This window comes from Epinephelus moara, chromosome 15, assembly GCF_006386435.1.
Source record: "Epinephelus moara isolate mb chromosome 15, YSFRI_EMoa_1.0, whole genome shotgun sequence".
NCBI lineage: Eukaryota > Metazoa > Chordata > Actinopteri > Perciformes > Serranidae > Epinephelus > Epinephelus moara.
Window position 1 is genome coordinate 7,947,667 of NC_065520.1, and position 20,475 is coordinate 7,968,141.

The window sequence follows — 20,475 nt, forward strand, 5'->3', positions numbered from 1 at the left end:
CTGTTCTCTTACATATTGGTAGTAGTTGGTAGGCTCATAAACAAGTAACAGAATGACTCAACTCACCAATGTGAAAAATAAGTGCTGTTACAGCACTAATGACCTGATGCAGGACACAGTCAGGACCCACAGCAAATACATGGAGGACGTCTGGAGGGCAGAGAACACATGATCCTAATGATAAACACAACAAACACGCACACACATACACAGACCGGAGGGAGGCAGGAGAGGAGGGTGAAGGTGATGGAGGAAGTGTAACCAGAGCAACTTCTTGTCCTGGTGTTCATGGCGGTATTGGCATGCAGCTCCCTGGACAGCAAGTTTTTGAATTTGATCTAAACAAGCACAGGAAGCCATCTCTCTATATTGAGGCTAAAACTGTCAGCATCACTGTCCACTTGCTTGATGATCATGACTGGATACATGCAGCCTTATGTTATTACTAAACCCTCAGTGTTAATAAGGGTTGGTTTTTCAGTGACACATATTTTGAGTTGATAAGTGTTGATTGGAGCGCTGATATGGCTTGAGGTCTTCTGTTTCAAAATGATCAAAAGAGCTAAAATAAGTCTGATTGGTGCAGACATACAGACACAAAGTGGGGATTTCTACACTATCAGAGCTAACAGTTTCGCTCTGCAGCAGTGTTTCTGTGTGATCATTTTCCTTTTATATGATCTGTCCCAGGATGAGATGGTGTGCAAGTTTATGAAAACAACTGGAAACACGAATACCAAGCCAGTGTTTTCATTAAATATTAAAAAGCAGAGTAAGCATTCAAAGACCCGTCCCTTTTTCATTTTTCAAGGTCAGAGCTATTTATAGCATGGAGTAACAAGAAAAGCACGATGTTGCATCCATTAGCACCAGGCCTTGTTCCCTCCACTCTGCTGTTGCTCCAGTTCAGACATTCATCTTGCCAGAGGTGTGGGTGCTGGAGCATTTACATGATTTAAGGCTTACGCACAATGATGTATTCTTGTTAAAACCATGACTCAAAAACTGTGTAATCTGGTACTCAGCAGATGAGCGTGGCCTTTTTTTCAAATTGCGATTGGCTGCCTTTTGTTGCCATGGTGACAGTCGGGGGAAGTTAGCGTGATGATGCTGAGTTTTGTGTGTTTTCATTTCAGGACACATCTTCCCACTAGGCAAGGGGGGAGTGAGGGGGAGCTCTTACGTAACAACTTGTAGCATTTAGATGAAATATGGATTTTGCTTCAGTGAGGACAGACGGGCTTTAGATGGACACGTGTCGTGAGGAGTCAGAGATCAGTGTTAGGGAGTGTCAAATGTACTTGTATTAATTATTAACTCTGAGTAAGTGTAGAGTTAGTGTCATGTGTCAACTCATGTTAACCTCCAATGTACTTACTGTATATGTGTATGAATCTGTGTAACATGCATCCTTTTCTGTGTGTGTGTCTCTTCTAGAGAACTGATGAGGAGGCAGTGGTGGACCGTGGGGGCACACGCTCCATGCTCAACACCAACTTTGAAAAGGAAGAACTAGAAGGTAACTCCCATAAGTGATCATTAAACTACAGTTGGTAACTTTTATAAAAAAAAAAAAACTTGGGGCGTCGGTGGCTTAGTGGTAGAGCAGGCGCCCCATGTACAAGGCTGTTGCCGCAGCGGCCCGGGTTCGAGTCCAGCCTGTGGCCCTTTGCTGCATGTCATCCCCCTCTCTCTCTCCCCCTTTCACACTTAACTGTCCTGTCCATTAAAGCCAAAAAATGCCCAAAAAATATCTTTAAAAACAAAACAAAACTTTTTGTCATATTTTCTGAAACTGGCACTACATCCTAGTGACGAGTGGACAGATTCCTTTCACAGTAAATTTCCTTTGAGCTTAGATAATTTTTGCAAAATATGGTGTCAGTTTCATTGTGTCACTCTTGTTATAGTACATGCATGTTTGACAGCTAGTCCCGCCCACTCCACAAAACTTTACATACATGAAGATAAAATATTTATTTTAATGCATTGATTCAGCATCCCACTTTTATGTAGGTAGGCTGTGTAAGCTCAAGACATTGTTACAGGAATGTCACTGTCCAACGATCTGTGGTTCTTCAACTGAGCAGATGTCCCAGTTGCCTCTGCAGCCTTGTGCTGCATTCATGCGTTGTTGGAATAATCTGAAAAATTAGTTCCCAATCATATTTTATTGCTCACCAGATCCATTTCCTTTGCTCTTTGTTGTCACCGTGTTGTTTAAATACTCTGAGCGATAAAATACGGCACATCTTCTTTGAAGCTGCCATGTTGTTTACATGTTACAACGTAAGGCTCATGAACACTGAAGAAGGGATGTCAACAGTTAACCGTTATTTTGAAGCCGCTTACTAGCCAGGATGACCTGAGGGGAGATCGGAGGGTGGCCACCATACACCATCATGATAATGGCAAACAAGGCTAACATTAGCTAACCTGTGGAGACCAGAGGGTGGGCCAGGTGTGCTATTTTTTCGCATGTTAAAGCAAGCCAGCTGGCTGTCTGTCAGCATAACCAACAAACATTTGAGGTGAGAAATAGACAATGCAGTAACAGAATCTTCGTATTTGACAGTCTGACCGCAGTTCATGAGCAGTGATTGACAGCTGCTTTTGAGACTCCTCAGCTCTGGTTGGTTATTTTTGTTCATTCTAGCAAATACCATGAGAAGCACTATGAGGGGGAGGAATTTAATTCCTCTACAGATTAAATGTCTCATGCACTGATGTGAGGATGTCGTGACAGTTTCGGCAAATATGACAAATATGTATTTTTGTACCAACGACAGCTTGAACATTTACATTACACAATCAAGAGGACATTACAGCTGCATTCCATATTTTAGATGGAGAAGATGATTTTGGGATTAGCCTTGCATTCCCATAACCTTTAAGTGACACAATATGAAGTGCCTCAACGTTTACAAAGAGCCATTGTTGGGTTTTTTTTTGTATTTTTGCCCCATTTTGTCATTTGGAGGTGTATTGTCTCTACCTTTGTAGTCAACTTTAATTGATGGGATGTTACAATATATTTCCAGCCAAGCACTATTACAGTTTGAAAGCAGTAAACTTGTCCAACCTGGCAGATTTACTGACAGCAGAGCTTACTAATAGCAGAAAACTTGTCCGACCACCTGTCCAAATCATTACAAATGGATATTAGGTTTTGATGCGAGTCCTGCAGCATCAAAGAGCGAGGGCTTTATTCTCTGCACGTGTGTTTGCATCAGCATTTCATCCATCGTAAAAGAGACAGAGATGCCTGTTTCTGCACCGACAGCATCCTGAATTGACACAGGGCCTGTTCTGAAAACTCGTTTTTTGTCTTTGCTGAGTGAAAGCAGAATCTCTCTCAAAGAATATAAACTGATGTAAAATGATTTCTTTTCCAGACTTCTGAGATTCTTTATTTGAATATTCATATAGATAAAAAAAACCTGCATGCTAAAATATAAAAAACAGCAGGAAAGAGAAAACAATACAGGTAAAGGTAGTGCAATTATTTAAACATTATTGCAGAGAAAAAGGATAAGCAACCAGGTACAAACGTATTACCCTTATTGTTAAGAGAAGTTTCACGTTCAGGAAAATGCTGATGCTGACAGAAGTGTCCCTGATGACGTATATGACTTGTTTATTAGGGAGAACTTTTTCTTTTTGCAGCCAGACGGCTGCATTATGTGTAAGACGAGAAAGTAAAGTACGGGAGAATTGAGGCAATAAAAGTCCATCACCGAGAGATTTGGTTCCCCCGTCAGCATCCACTGTAGTTTTGTTGCCAGGCAACATTCGCTGAGGCAGCCGGCAAAGATGTCACTCTTTGATTCTGACAGTGCCGGTGAGATGGTGCTTTCATCTCAAGGACCCTCATCCTCGGATGATGGTTGCCGCGATGACAAGCTCTCTGTCTGGTGCTGCGGTAACGCTGACACTGCGTCAGCACCACGCAGGAGAAGGAGATCCTCTGAAGTTATCTCGCTCATACATACAGCGCCTCTCTGCTCCAGCACTCACCTGCTTCCTCATTTTCATACACTCTCACATTAGGGATAAAACAGTGAGCAAGACATCTGTTTCTATTGGGAGTCCATGATTGGTTTATTACTTTGTGTTATGGCTTGAATTTTGTAAGATGGTTGAGAAAGAGACAGTGCCAGGGGATTTAAAGGGTTAGTCTGGTGATATTTTATGTTTTTCTTACCGTTGACAAATCTCAAAACAAAACCTACAATACATTTATCACACTAAGCGGTGTTATCTGAATGGCTGTGGAGCCAGAGACACAAACAGCAGCCTAGTATACAAGATTTCTATTTGAAAGAATGATGCAACCATTTGATTTGATCATATCACTCAGCATTTTGTGAAGCACTGGAACAAGCAGTTACAGAATGTACAGTACACTGTACATTTTCCGGCCTCTAAGTTACAGGGGTAATAAAGGGAGAACATTAGATTGGGCAACATGGTCCTTCATTAACATGAACACACACACTGTTGCTTATCTTGACTCAATCCCATATACACTGTCCTGCTGCCCCAAATATCCATTAAAGCACCTAAGCACTTTCTGGAGGTCAAAATATTAGTTTTTTTATGATATTTGAATAGAAATTTTCAGTGAACATGGTAATATATTTGACTTTACAACCCCAATAAGTAGGAGAACTCATTGCCTTGTAACCGCAACTATGAGAATTGATTTAGAGCGGCAATTGTGCTCCACCGTCAGAGCTGCATAAGCTGGAGCCAGTTGTCTGAAGAGAACACAACCCCCAGCCAATCAAAAGTGCCATACTCAGTGGCCATGTAAAGAAGTACATACATGAATACACACACAGAGTCTTCAGGATATGGAATGCCGAAACCCAGCACGTCACACACCGCTGCATGAATTCAGGCCTTGACTGACAGAAGAAAAGAGAAGAGATTGTATGACATCAGCAGTAGTTCAGGCCTGGAGGAGGCGAGCTATTTAAGTCCTCCACTCACGAGTCTTGACTCATGAACTCTGAAGCTTTAGTGCCCCGTTCTTATGTTTTCCTCAGATACCTTATTGTTCCTGTCCGCTGGAATGTGCCTTTTATTTTGAAATTTGCTTCATGTGCATAGTCGGGCTTCCCTCTGCTTCTATCACATACATAATTTACACAATGCTAACAGTAATTTGCTCTGGATGAATGCGTCTTCAGCAATACACTAACAGAGTACAATACACTCTCAAAGTGCAAAGACATTTTGACATTTAGTTCTCATTACGTTCTCTGAGACCTCACTTAACCTCTGTCCTGGATTAGATACTGAGTGAGTGTCTCTTCAAATGCTGTGATGTCAGCATGCTCTTAGGTGATTCATGTTATGTCTGTGCATTCCTTAAATCTGATTAGAGCGCTACAATGTGATTAGTCGTGTCTCCAAGCAAGTGAAAACAATTTAAGGCGTTCATCTGGGATATCCTCCCCTCAGACAAAATGAAAATATCGTGTGATTTCTCACTGTAAGTCTGACAATAAGAAACAGGATGAGCTCAGTTATTTCCGAACTTGCACACATGGCTGAACTTGAGCTATTGGATTTCATTTTGAAAGCAAAATGGGTTCCCAAACATTTTTAATAGATTAGAATCAAGGGCACAGGTTGGTTTCAGAGATGAATAAGACACAAGGAAGTCAGGGATTCTTTTATAAAAACAAACAAAAAACAAGTACACTGTAAAAAGAAAGTTTTTGTTTGAGGTTATTTGGTAGTGATTCAACTTGCCTTCACAAATTCAGTCAATGTAAAATGTGAAAGCAGCACAACACTTTTTTTTAAGTCAAAACAAATAGTATATTTTCACAGTGATAAACAAGTAACATCAATGTCATTTTCTTCATTTATATAAAGTGTATATAATCAAACAATTTATAATTTATGATTGTTTTCTTTTCATGATAATATTAGTATACAAAAGCCACATGAATTTCTGCATTTTACTGCACTATAACATACAGTTGACCTTGATAGTGGTCTGTTAGCTTTTGATAAATATTATTATTATGTTACATGAAAAACGACAAAAGAAATGACCATTGCCAGTGTCAGCAATTAAACCTTAAAGGGGCTGTATGCAAAATTCAGAGCATCCGTATCTACTGTTTGATTCAGAGGATGGGCCGGGATTGCCTGCACACGGCTCTCAACATGGAGGTGACTGAGCCAGCAGCTAGCATTTAATGGTGCTAACAGCATAGACAGTGCTAACAAAGGCAACAGTGCTAACAGAATGAACAGTGTTAACATGGGGGGGTGTTTTGCAGTGATGCCATTTGGCCACTGTGGGTCGGGATGCCATTATCAGTGGTAACTGCCATTGTTAACTGTTAACTGTTAACTAGCTGGGGTACACACACAGGCTCACACATGCACTAACACGTACGTTGGCAGGCCCGTCTACCAAAGCAAAGAACAGAGAAGCTCGCATTACAACACACAGAGGGAGTGTGACTTCATTCTCTGCTCAGGGCACCATTACTTCACTATATCTTTACTTAGAAAATAGTTGTTTGCTGGTATATTAATACCCTGAATGTCACATACAGCTCTGTCTTTTGCTGTATAACCTTTATTAAGGATCAGTTCTTGCATCTTTTTCAGGAGAATCATTTATTTTTTATCCAAAAACGCAGAAGAGTTGGGGAACTTTTTTCAGCCCTGAATAGTGTCTGCAGCCTTTCTCTCAAGCTACATTTAGCCCCAGCAGCCCCACTAAAAAGGTAGGGCAGCTTAGATGTTGCCTGAGAGGCAATATGGGGCGTATAAGGTCAAACAGTGACCCCATCATCAGTAAGAATTCTGCCTTTGGTTCGATTACAGTTTCAAAAATGTTATCTGAGAATATTTTTGCAACATGGAACAATGTGTTTGGACTGCCTGGACTTTAGCAGTAAAGTGAGCAACATGTGTTATTAAAAATGATCCCTTTGTAATCTGTCATTGTGCTTAAAAAAGAGGTAAATATGTTATAGGAAATCAATTTATTATCCTCTGATGGACCCCAGTTTAGCTCTCAAGTATTGAATTGCCGTTGGTGTCACATTATGCTGGAAACTATGGCGCCTCATTCAGTGCAGGAGGCAGATAAAGAGAACAGGGTGTCCGATAGTCCTGTCTGTGTCCGGCCACTGAGCCGAAAGCCGGCGGGAAGGAAACAGCGGCCGGGCAGCTCGCCTGCAATAAAGGAGGAGAGAGTCAGCTCGCATTATCTTCACGCTGACCCTGTGGATTCACGCTCATGTGTGCACGTACACGCACACACATCAGAGAAAGGCCCTTGTGCTTGCATTGTACAATATCCTTTCAGAATCCCAGTCTCATTATTTCTTCTGTATTGATTTAAAATTAAAATCTCCGTAATTGTGAAGGTCATCCAGTTTCAAAATCGATTTCAAAGAGGACAATAGCTTTTTATTCAAGTGGGGGCACAGGAGGGCGTGGAGATGGCAGAAGATCCATTAAGAGCTGCTTCTCTGGTTCCACTCTAAGTGACTACATGACGTACTACTGTCTATTACTTTGTGTTTCAATAGTTGTTTTTCACTGCATATTTCTTTTGACTATGTGAGTTTCAGGGTTACTGACTCAACCACTTAGTCACAGTTACGTCATTGCACTCACTGCCAATACTGGAAGCTACGAGCTCTGAAAGCCTACCTTATTTCCAACCTCATGATACCTTATGTGAATTATGAGCACCACTCCTGTTTTTATTCTTTCACTAAACTGATCTGTGAGAGTTAATAGTATGCAATAGGTGTCTTCCCTTTTGAAATGAGGGAGCACAGCCTGTGACACCTTAAAAAGGGACCTATTATGCTTTCATGTATTTTGTGTCTTATATACTGTTACAATAAAGGATGTTCATATAAAACATGGCCAAAGTTTCAAATAATAAGGTAAATGTATGCAAAAGAAAACCCCAAGAGCAAAAACCTCAGGCTTCCTACTGTTCTGTGTTTGTTTGTTGTGTGTGTCCAACAGTTTTTTCTACTGGCTGCAGTATGATGTCATAGTATGCAGGCATGCTACAGGCACACTGCTGTTTATATTACGTAGCCTACACTGCTAAACAAAGCTGTACGCTAACATCAGGGGAACATGTAATCTTGGTTGCAGATGTTGTGGATTTCTCTCAGGTATCAGATCAGATTCCTGGTAAAACATGTCATCATTACAGTTATTCACCGCCTGCCAGTATGTTGTGAACATACAAGTAGCTACATCGTAACATCAATCTTCGTTGCTGGTGGTCATTTGTCATTAATTTCAGATCTCGGTCCTGCAGGAACATGTGTGGTTGTGTTTAGAAGCTTTTATTGGTGATTTTACAGTCGTTTCCCAGCTGCAATGATGGTACTGACCAATTAGAACAGACTGGGCTTTTTTGGGGGTGGTGCTTAAAAAACAGGCGCGAAAACAGTGTTTTTGAGGCCGTTTACACGTACACAGTGATTTTGATAAACGGAGACATCTTCCTTCGTTTGTGCCCTTCGTTTACACGCAAACGGAGATTTCTCCTCTGAAAACGAGTCTTTCTAAAAACTCCGGCCAGAGTGGAGATTTTGGAAAACTCCGGTTGCGCATTTGCATGTAAACTGAGATAAAGGGAGATAAACGGAGTTATAGGCAGCCGACGTCACAGTATGGGCCGGAACTTGCGCCTGTGTCAAAAGTGCGACCTATGTTGCTATGGTGACAATGGATACATGGAAGGCTTAAGCTTCTCGTTACACTGCCACCTACAGGTTTGGCATGCTCTTGTGTATATATACACGGGTAAGTGTAAACGAAGATCTTTTTGAAAACGGAGACGGTGAAATGTCCGTTTATGAAAATAGCCGGCCACGTGTAAACGGCCTCTTAGACAGAGGTAGAAAACAGGTGGTACAGCACAGACAGTATGAGGAATATAAAGTGTTTCTCTTTTTACCATTAAAGCATGTATACATTCTAGTAGAAATCTTAAATACAAGTATGAACCTGAAAAAAGGAATAATAAGTCCTTCTCCTTCGGTGTGATAGGAGGATGACCTAAAGAAGTGGCCTTGGATAATGTACTGTAGCATTTTTGCCTACTTCACTGATTCTATGTGTCATGCAAAGGATGAAGTGATGAACAATCTGAAAAACTCTTAGGCCTTTGCACTCTTTTCTTTTCAGAGCAGCAGTCAAGAACCTCATCATCTGACATCTCTTCCTAGTGCATGAGTAGAGTCAGAAGCCTCTTAAATTTGTGTTATAAAGAAGTACTTTTAAATTAGGTAGAAGGAAACATGAGATGGATGACATTGTAAAAGGGTGAGAAAGATCAAACTAGTGTTAGGTTTAAAGGACAGATGGAAGAATCTAATGTTGTCTGCTGCATCTTGTCTCCAGGTCACCGTACTCTCTACATTGGGGTTCACGTTCCCCTGGGCAGGAGGTCGCACCGACGCCACCGTCACCACGGACACAGACACAGGAAGAGGTCCAAGGAGAGGGACTCCTCAGCTGATGATGGAAGAGAATCCCCTTCACACAGTAGGTCTTCAAAATGGACTGATGCAAACTCCAGCAAGTTTGAATTGACTTTAAAAAATATGAAAAATCTCATTTTTTAGGGAAGATTTGAGTTAACTCCAAACCACTTCCACCAGTGTGCATCACGTTCTATTTCTCTGTGTCAAATCTTTTCTGTTGCATGCTTTCCTTCTTCATTCTCAATCTCCACTCGTCCTCCGCCTGTCCCATTTGCTGCAGCAGACACACCAGCTCAGAGGGTGCAGTTTCTGTTGGGGACAGAGGATGGCGATGAGGAACACATCCCCCACGCCCTATTCACCGAGCTGGACGAAATCTGCCTCAGGGAGGGTGAGGACGCAGAATGGAAAGAGACAGCCAGGTACACCACTGCAGTTGGCCACATGGGCTGGATCTGTCCAGCTGTGCCATTGTTCCTTTGTTGCACCTGAGAGTTTGATCCTGTTCGTGTTTGACTGCAAGCTTTTATCATAGGGCTGTTGTTATGGCGACGTACCTCTAAGGGTGTCTACACTTTACTTCATTTTACACTACACACTTTTTTACTTCGTCAAAGCTTACTAGCACTTGTTATAAAAATACATTTTGACCTTAATTGTGCTGCTTGTCAAGAGTAAAATTGATCTGTGCAGGCATGTTTAATAAGAAATCAGCTTTTTATACTTCTGTCAAACATAAATGCTTCACATCTTTATGTATTTACCAAGTTGTGATATTAATGTGTGCAGGTGGCTTAAGTTTGAGGAGGATGTTGAGGATGGTGGCGAGCGGTGGAGTAAACCCTACGTAGCCACTCTGTCTCTACATAGTCTCTTTGAGCTTCGCAGCTGCATCATGAATGGCACCGTAATGCTGGACATGAGAGCCAACTCTCTGGAGGAGATTGCAGGTAAACACTCTGTGCCACATCTGAGCAAACAAAAATTATGTGGAGTTCCCCAAGGCTCCATTGGCGGGCCTCTTCTTTTTAACCTTTACTACCTCAGATTTTGATAAACAAAGTATCTTAACATGATTACACAGTCAACACACATAATTACTTAAAAGAAGACACCACTGGTTTGACATATGTAATATTGGCTCAATCCCAGTACACCCCTTGTCCCTATTACTTAGCCCTTATGCCTCTGTTTTGCACATTCATGTCAAGCGTGTCCTAATTCTTGTTGGGATAGAGGGGTAGGGTGAAGTGTCAGGGCTACATAGCCCTCCAAACAGAGGTGTTTTACTCCAAACCAAGAGTTATGAGAAATTAATAAAGATATTAAAACTATAAAGACCTTTATCCTAGTTTATCTTAGAAAATGCCATCAATGATCATAACGATACTGATGATGTATCCGAGTCTCAAAGGGTCGTCCCATTTCAGAGGGGAAGATTTTAACCACTAATGTTACTCCCTGTTACTCTGTTCTGAAGGGCAAAGGGGCATTCGAAAATGAATGATGGGCTAAAAATAAGAAATGGGATTGGGCCTTTGTTACATTCATAGTTTTTAAAAAGACTCCCCGGCCCCAGCTGACTTCACTTGAGGTAATTACTCAGACTTTGCACAGCTCCTTCTGCAACCACAGAAGGCTTTATAACATACATGCAGTACATATAGCCCACAAGTCCTGTAAAGAGACTTTCCCCTTCACAATACAACCAGCTTGAAAGCTTTGCAGCGGGGCAGAAGTCAGGTCAACAAGGCTGACATCATGACCAGTAAACAGATGTCCACCTAGAAAACTGTGTTTTAGTTTTTGAGGGCAGAATGTTTATGTCATTGTGGGAAAAACTGTGCTACTGAAGAGATCTGGCGAACTTAACCTGGTTTGGTGCGATTAAATCAGCAGCAGTGGGTCAGTTTTTGTCAGAATAATCAGCTTAGCATCTCTGGCCGCCACGCATGGACAGACACCATCAGGAGTAGCCTTTGTGAGTTTAAAATGAACTGTTCAATGAGTAATGAGGAAACCTACATTTGTGTGTTCCCTTATGTGTGTTTTACTTGTCAGACATGGTTCTGGATCAGCACGAGTTGTCGGGCACTGTAGGTCAGGATGCCAGGAAGAGGATCCGCGAAGCCCTCCTCAAACAGCACCACCACCAAAACCACAAGAAACTGGCAAACCGCATACCTATTGTACGCTCCTTTGCTGACATAGGCAAGAAGCAATCTGAGCCTCATTCCATGGACAAGAATGGTGAGCACATACACATCACCCTGTTATATTCTCTACTCTTTCCATGGTGACCATAAATGTTGTTGTATGTTAATATATACAGGATGTATTATATGTATGACGTCATAATCCTTTGCATGATTTTTCCAAAGTGTGTCCATCTGTGACTTGCTGTTTTACTGCTGTTTGATGTCTCATTTTCTCCTCTTGTTTGTGTTTCTCCGTGTTTGTGTATGTGTTCTCGTCTGCTATATGTTGCATGTGTGTGTATGCACGTGTGTCATTCACTTAACCAGTAAATGGCCTCCATTATTACACTTGGAAATCTCCCAAGTATTTGCCTGAACTCCCCAAGAACACTCCACCCAGAAAGGCCTTTTCCTGCGTGGCATGGCGGCGGTGTGTGTGTTGTGTGTCATGTTTGTCCACCCCTCCATCTAGCTCCTCCAGGAGCTTTGGCCACATGACCCCAGACACGCCCTTTGGCAAAACCAACACCAAACGCCTTAGTGGTCTCCAGGCAGTTGCACAGGGCTACTGTCCCATCGCATATGAAGACACAGAGCAGGAAATCTGCACAGGCAACCAGAGCGCCCAAGCTGATGCTTAACACTAAAAGCCTAGAGATAGTCCTGCTGTAGTAATAGAATAAAAAGGAGCAAATTAAAGTGGAGAGCATCATCATGAAAGGTTAGAATGGGTTATAGCAGTCAAGAAGAGAGAGGACCTCTGCATTCTTAAACTCGTGCATCTGTATTCAAAGTTCACTGTCGTGATGCTCCTTTGGCTCTTCTATTTGAAACCACTGTCGTGATGCTCCTTTGGCTCTTCTATTTGAAACTTTATTTAAAAAATAAAAAGGATGTAGTAAAGTATGCAGTCCTTTTTTGTACTTTAAGTATCTTAAGTATCTTCGAATAATTTTTAAGTAGTAGTCATTCTACAGAATTATTTATAAGGCCAAACAGGGCGGGTGCAGTGTTGTCATGGTAATGCTCTCCACTTTTTGTCATCGTCAACAATTTGTTTAATGACTAGAAACCATAGGAGATTTGTGACTCATGTTTTTCACCCATAACAATGTCTAATTAATAATAGTGGTAGCTCTTTGCTTTATTCATTGTGTGACACCCCAACACGAAATTTAATCTTTGTTTTGTTGCCTTTGTCATTCAAAGAAATAGTTCAATATTTTCGGAATATGCTCTTTCACTTTCTTGCAGAGAGTTAGTTATAGTGTGGTGCAGGAATGACCCAGAAATGAGTTAGCATTTTATCACCTTGAATCTCCAATTTCCCTTGTCTCAAAGTCAATGGTTTTTTTGAATGGGTTTATGGTTAGACGCCTGAAATAAGGTCTGCGGTTAACACAAGCTTAAGAGACTTTCACATTTTTTTTATGACATAAAATACATAAGTAAATACCCCACCCATGAATTTTGAAGCCTCTACGTGTCTTAATAAAGATAGTTGCTAAGAAGCCTTTGCCTTTTACTTCTGGTGATTGCATTTACTTTTCAAAAATTATAAACGTAATGTTCATTTGTGAAGTTTATCTTATTGAACACAACATTTGAGCATAATTTTGTTTGTCATAGATCTTATTTTCTGCAATAATCCAAAATCCAGTTAAAAAAAATCCTGTATTAAGGGAACCAGGGCCAATGTTAACTTCCTTGTGGGCTTAAAAAAAAACGTCATCCCTGCACCACTTTGTTTCTCCTCATGTCTTAACAGTAGCCTAAATGTGAAGCTGTTTAGCTTAGCTTAGCATACGGTCTAGAAACAAGGGGAAACAGCTTGCCTGGCTTTGTCTGAGGGTGATAAAAATCTGCCTACAAGCACCATAACTCACTAAGTGACACATTACATTAGTTTTTTTTTGTCTGTATTAAAAGGTAAGTGTAAAAATAACTGTTTGGGGTTTGACGATGGGGGTTATGTTCTGGAGTATTTATGCTAAACTAAGCTAACCAGCTACTGGCTCTGCCTTAATTTTGAGAGTGGTATCGATATTCTCATCTGACTTGTTGCATGTATTTCTGAACTATTCCCTCAAAGGAATCTTTTAACATTTTGGGCACGATGAGACAATCGATATCATTCTCATGTTCGTATACTAAATATGAAGCTACAGCAAGCAGCTGGTTAGCTTAGCTTAGTGGTGAGTTTAAGAGATGCTAGTGCAAGGAATTTGTTACCACTGGAGAGCCAGGCTAGCTATTTCTAGTTAGCTAAACTTGGCTAACCAGCTGCTGGCCATAGGCCTTCTGTAGCTTCATGTTGAACTGACAGCCATGAGGGTGGTATCAATCTTTTTATCTGACTCTCTGCAAAAGAGCATATAAGAATATATCCTAAAGCATCCAACAATTCCTTTAGTGGTTGCCTTCAAGTGCTGTGATTAGCTCACACAGCTGCAACAGGTGCATTCACATCACAAACAGGAAATGGGAATGTGTTGTCATTAACGGTGGGTCGGACATTTTGGAAGGATAAGGGTAAGAGTACCATCCGCTGCTGTTTACTGTGTCAAAAAGAACTGCTTAAAACACAATTCAGAGATTCAAAAAACTGTCATAAATACTGTATACAGTCAGACACAAAGGTAGGCTAAAGTTGTGTGTTTCATTTTAATAGATGCTGGTAGATTAGTAATGCATTGTTAGTTGATGTTTTGTTAGCATTATGTTAACGTAATATTTGCTAGCTTATCTTTGTCCAGATGATTGGGCCTCCAAATATTTAAAGTTTTTGAATTGCAGACAGGTGTCGGCGCTAACACCAAACACTACATAGACATCAGGGCCCATAACCTTAATGAGTGGCAAGCTGTCAATGTCTCGAACGATCGATAGCTTTAACTAACTTAAGTTTTGTAATATTTTGCTCCTTTGCCTCTATCAAGAGCTCCTCTTTATACAGACATTTGTCTATTTTTACATTTTTGATGATGAACATTTCAAAGATAAGAGATGATTAGACTAGTAGCTACCTTAGCTTATCCTTCCAAGATGGCGGCGCCGCCTTAGAATGCTCTGTGATTCCCATTCCCTGTTGGTTGAGATTTAAGTTTAAAAGGAGCAATCTTTGACTTTGTTTCAGTGGAACTGAAACAAAAAAAACATTTTAAATAAGCACCTATAGAGTGCCCCAGGAATGAGTCCTACAACCTGAAAATAAGTTAGTATTTACTACTCGCGGTACTCACGGTTCCCTTGTCTGGAAGTCAGTGTGTTTTTTGACGAGGAACCAAGGCGACGCTAACTTTCACGTCAGCCAACGGAACAACTCCCTGGAGCACTCTGTTTGTTGATACACTTAAATTTGAAATTGAAGTTAAAGATTGTACCTCATTTATTTTAATTACATTTGATTTGGAGAGACTGAGCCTGAGGTCTAAGTATAACCACTGTGTCCACTGCACCACTGAGTATTCATCAGATTAATATTAAGCTAACTCACCAGGTACACTCTGAAACCAGATACAATATTGTCCTTTGTCTTTGGGGCTGAACCCCTTTTATCAGTAAATGTACAGCACCTACAACAAAGGGGTCCACTGTTGTATCATCTGTTTCAGAGAATGTAACTGTACCCTCTCATTACTCACTGGAGACCTTTGTCTTTGTGTGGGAAAGTAGTGTTGTAATAGGCTGAGTCTCCGTGAAAATTGACATAATGATGCTTTCCTGCTCTGCCTGACAGGCCAAACGGTTTCACCTCAGTCCCAGCCAGCTAACAATGAGGGCAAACAGGACGTCAGCCGAGAAAACAGTGCAGTCGACTTCAGCAAGGTGAGCAACCAGACCCACCACTGATCCTGCTGTTTATCTACAGCCACTGATAGCTGGAAACATAACTAGTGCTGCATATTTAACCAAGGTTGGGTTACATGTGAAATGGTCACCGTAAGCCTCTGACCCTGGGAAACCAACTGGAATTTAACAGGAGTAAAGTTTGTTTTCTTTTGTTGTGTGGAGACAGATTCAGCCAGTGTTGGATTTTAATTCAGATTATTTATTATAATAGTCACAGTCAATCTGTAAGGTAAAAGCAGAACAGAACATTCATACGTGTGTTTTGTCTAACGATGGTTTCTTTCTGTCTCACAGATTGACCTCCACTTCATGAAGAAGATCCCTCCTGGTGCTGAGGCATCTAACGTCCTGGTGGGTGAGCTGGAATTCCTAGAGCGCCCTGTGGTGGCTTTCGTCCGCCTGGCTCCTGCTGTGCTGCTCAATGGCCTGGCTGAGGTTCCCATCACCACCAGGTTATACACAAACTGCTGGAAAAGCTCCCTGCTTCTCTCTGCTTCTCTTTCTCTCTGAATTCTGTGTCAAGTCTGGACAGATGAGCTGATAATCCCCTGAATGCTTCACTGGGAAAGGATTGGACTTTTACCCAAACCTGTTGTCCTTTGTGTTGCACAGGTTTCTTTTCATCCTGCTTGGCCCGATGGGAAAAGGTCCACAGTATCATGAAATCGGTCGGTCTATTGCTACCCTGATGACTGATGAGGTGAGGCACATTATCAAGGTTCAGATCCGAGCTGTGGTATTGATGCTAGCAGTGGTGGACAAACTATTCAGTTATTTTACTTTCATGATAGTGGAAATACAACAATGTGAACATATGCCATAACAAAAATGAGAACTTGTGCTTTGAGACTGGACTCACTTTAGAAATGAAGGCTAAAAGCTGAGCAGACTTGTCTTGGTGACCCATAAATATTGAAAATGCTCTACTAAATGTAGTTTAAGCTGTTGGTGCTCTGCCAGACTGTCATGGGAAGCACCAGCGTCTCCATAACCTAATGCACACCTTTAGTTGCAGCAGCTGGCTCCAGAGTAAAATGAGGAAAACTCTGAATTCAGATGAGAAAAAAATAACCTTTCATTATCAAATCAATTCATCTATACTCATAAACGAGTAGCTTAATAGGGTTAACCTCCTCTCCAGCATATATTTTCTTCCCTGCAGCCATGCAAATGATTCTGCCATAAAAATCACTTATTTATGTTCTAGTTCCTGCCTGCTTTAGTTATTTAAAGAGATCCTTTTGGTTTTTGTCAAATATTTAACATAACTATTAAAATGTTTTCATTTGTCTATTGTATTGATTATTAGAAATACTTAGTTTTCATGTCATCTTTCCTATTTTAAATAAGTCGTTCGAAGCCGGGAATCAGACGGCTGAATCAAATCATTGCATCTTACCACAGGCCGACCTTCCCCACTGCTTTGTGTATTTTCGGTGTAAATGCTCAGGCTGCAACGTATTCGCAAGAATGACATTACGTCCTTAAGGTACAGCTACGTAATTAACTTAAAGTTATGGAGGTTAGTTTTAGGCAATAAAAGTTACTGTGGTTAGATTTAGGAGGAGTAACATGGCGAGGATGTACCTTAAAATGACTCAAAAGTTCACACGGATCCGAACACATGACTCGAGGGACGTTTTTATTTATTTTTTTTGTGACCCGTGCACCACCCCAACTTGCCTCTTTAAAAGCGCTTGGGACTGCTTGTTTACTGCTGTCAGTAAAGGTATAAATGTAACATATTTGTGGTTTGNCATGACTCGAGGGACGTTTTTTTTTTTTTTTTTGTGACCCGTGCACCACCCCAACTTGCCTCTTTAGAAGCGCTTGGGACTGCTTGTTTACTGCTGTCAGTAAAGGTATAAATGTAACATATTTGTGGTTTGCAGAAACATACAGTGCCAACATTTTTGTGTGGCGACTGTGCTGTAAGTACAATGCTTGAGGAGATATACTGATGTGCTTTCAACCACTAGATGTCAGTTCCATGATAAAACTCCATCTTTAAGTTACTCACTGTAGATGTGAGATATTTTCTATATATATTTTTTAATTTTTATATATGGCATTAGGGTATTTTAGGGAGTAGGGAAACCATCCTGTAAATCCACCTAAGAGCTCTAGTATCTAGAGTATGTCATAAAAACAGTGACAGGATTTCCCAGTGCAGCCATGAGCTAACATAACTGACTGTCATAAGTGCCAGATGTTGCTTTTTTTTTCTTTTGTTGGCAGCGGTCCTGTGGGATGTATGAAAATAGAAGTGTATGGATGTCAGCCTACTTCATTATGTATGTGAATGAATTGTACCCATCACTATGATTTGCTTTACAACCACTGTGTGCAAAAATCATATTCTGTTTTCCATATAAATACAGTATGATGATGGCTGATTGACGTTCTGAATATTTCACATTGATGTGTTTATTTCATGTATGGTGATAGTAATAATCCTCTACTGACAAAACCTTTTATGGCGTTGGTGTATGACTTTTGTAAATCGATTTAAATGTACTCAGTGACTCAGTGTTGTAGCACAGAACAGACTGTTAAAGAAAAGAGCTCTCTTCATCTGTCTCCACAGATTTTCCATGATGTTGCTTACAAGGCCAAAGACAGGAATGACTTGGTGGCAGGCATCGATGAGTTCCTGGACCAGGTGACAGTGTTACCCCCTGGAGAGTGGGACCCTTCCATCAGAATAGAGCCTCCCAAAAACGTTCCCTCTCAGGTAAACTAGTTTACTTTTTCTTTTCTTTTCTTTTCTTTTCTTTTCTTTTCTTTTTTCAAGTGTGTTTTTTTGGTACAAATTGATTGGTTGTTTGTACACTCTTAGAAATATGGGTTCCAGTAGGGTTCTTCATGAAGGGCTGAGGCTCTACCTAGAACCATTTGCTTCTGAAGAACTCTATTTTGAAGAAAGAGTTCTTCAAGAGTTCTTTGTAAGACTTAAGCTGTGTCTCAATTCAGGGGCTGCAGCCTTCAAAGGCTGAATTTGAAGGCAGATTGCGTCACATTGGCGCGACCACGGCTGTCCCATTTCGAAGGCTCCTTTAAATGCGGCTGAGAAATGCAGCCTTCTTTTCCGAGAATGCAATGGATGAATCCTTTGAGGCCTAGCCTATCCCAAGATGCACTGCACGCTGGTGACGATTTTGAAGGACGTGGCTGACATCGACCGCAAAGGCCGCGTCCTTCAAAGGCTGCAGCCCCTGAATTTGAGACACAGCTTTAGGGTTCCATTAAGAATCCTTTCCATCCAATGAACCCTTTTTGAAACAGAGAGTTCTTCAAGGATTGTTGAAAGCATGGGTGTTAAAAGATCTTCACCCTAAAATATTCAAATGTTTACCTATGTTTCAAATGGTGTTTTAAGATGTAGATGTTTCTGGAATCCCCTTAATCAATTCATTTTACTTTTGCTCTGCCATAGTTGATATCTTAACCATCTTTTCATGCCATGCAATACCTGCGGTCTTCTTCTTTTTTTTTAACATGTACCCAGTACATGGCCCTTTGTATCTGGTTCTAGTTTGGAACAGAGTTTTGGTTCACAACTTTATTGCAATGCTGAAATAATACTAACTAAATCTGCTCCCCCTTAAAACATAATTGTGAACCATGAGTGTTGTGCTGGCTGGACCACATCAGCCCCGGCCCTTTAGGAGCCTCATGATGCCTGAGGCTGCAGGACGTGGTTCCCTTGGTTCCAGGCTAACTTGTTATTCTAAAACCCTGATGAGAGCAAGAGAGATCCATGGGAAATGTCGTCAATTATTATTTTAAGAGCCCTCCTGGGTGGGTACTAGATGAAACCCTTTGGATATAAAAGGGTTTTCGGTGGAAGCCCTTGGGTGGGCTCTTGTTTGCACCCTTAGAAGGTGGAAAGGTTCAAAGGTTCTGAACTGAACCCCTATTGAGGGTTCTGGGTGGAATCTGTAACATGAAGTACATAGGATGACTGGTGCCATTTTTAAGACCCCCTTCATTGTTGCCACGTAAAAAGCTCAACCAAAACTAGACTGTTTACAGTTGGACAGTCTGTATATATCACTGTTCTTTGAAAATGTGCCTGTGAGTCCCCTCTGCGTCACACCGCCTGCTGAGAAATATTTAAACATCTGTGTTCTCCTCTAATCTCAACTGCGTTGTACTCTGTGCTTTGATGCTGCTCCCCAGGGTTCTGCTCTCAATCCTCTCCAAAACAGTAGTTATCTTTTCTCCATTAGTTATTTTGGTCTACTTTGAAAATCCGCCATCTTGTTTGGGAGAGAAATTTTGGTATCTAACAGATAGCTGCTCCAGATGATTAAAAGAGTCTTGACTTTCTTTTCCTCGTTGTCATTAGGCTCATGTGGTGAATTAATGACATGCCACTGTGCAATTAGACTGCTGTGCTGATGAACTGTGTATCAGAACTGCCAGATTCATGCACGAGATATCAGTCATTTGGCGTTTAGGCTTGGATATAAGTTTGTTGGAATAACTGTAACATCTGCTGCAACAAATGTCTGAGTGGAGATTTTAGTGCAGCTGGCGCTTGTTATCGTTCTCATGATGATGGCCAGTAACAGACAGTTGACTGACAGTGATCTTAACTGTACAGGAAAAGCGAAAGATTCCTCCCGTTCCCAATGGAGTGACAGATCTTGGAGAGTCGGAGGAACATGGAGGGCATGGTGGCCCTGAGCTCCAGCGCACTGGGAGGTGAGTGTTACATGGAGACGGTGTGATTTGTGTTGTACAGCCTTGAACTCTCTGAGCGCGTCTTTGTCTCTGTCTTCCTGTCGCCTGTTAGCTGTCTCGCTGTCCCCCAAACTATAAATATAGCTCTCTTAAGAGGCAGACTACCGTACTGGCCCATTATCATTCCTCACACTTCAACTCCACAAAGACCTTTTGTTTGAGTTTTATTCATTAAG

General features: G+C 41.2%; 1 protein-coding gene across 4 annotated transcripts in view; it reads left to right on the plus strand.

The window, feature by feature from the left end:
* Positions 1–20,475, plus strand: part of LOC126401882 (sodium-driven chloride bicarbonate exchanger-like) — a 57,877-nt gene that overhangs the window by 19,049 nt on the left and 18,353 nt on the right. For 3 of the 4 annotated variants that reach the window (XM_050063430.1, XM_050063433.1, XM_050063432.1), the window contains 10 exons: positions 1,438–1,519; positions 9,418–9,561; positions 9,781–9,922; positions 10,290–10,450; positions 11,562–11,750; positions 15,438–15,526; positions 15,845–16,002; positions 16,163–16,250; positions 18,138–18,284; positions 20,160–20,260. In XM_050063430.1, the coding sequence (XP_049919387.1) occupies positions 1,438–1,519; positions 9,418–9,561; positions 9,781–9,922; positions 10,290–10,450; positions 11,562–11,750; positions 15,438–15,526; positions 15,845–16,002; positions 16,163–16,250; positions 18,138–18,284; positions 20,160–20,260 (1,301 nt within the window). The remainder of the gene's footprint in view (positions 1–1,437; positions 1,520–9,417; positions 9,562–9,780; positions 9,923–10,289; positions 10,451–11,561; positions 11,751–15,437; positions 15,527–15,844; positions 16,003–16,162; positions 16,251–18,137; positions 18,285–20,159; positions 20,261–20,475) is intronic. The other variant, XM_050063431.1, reaches the window with a different exon arrangement.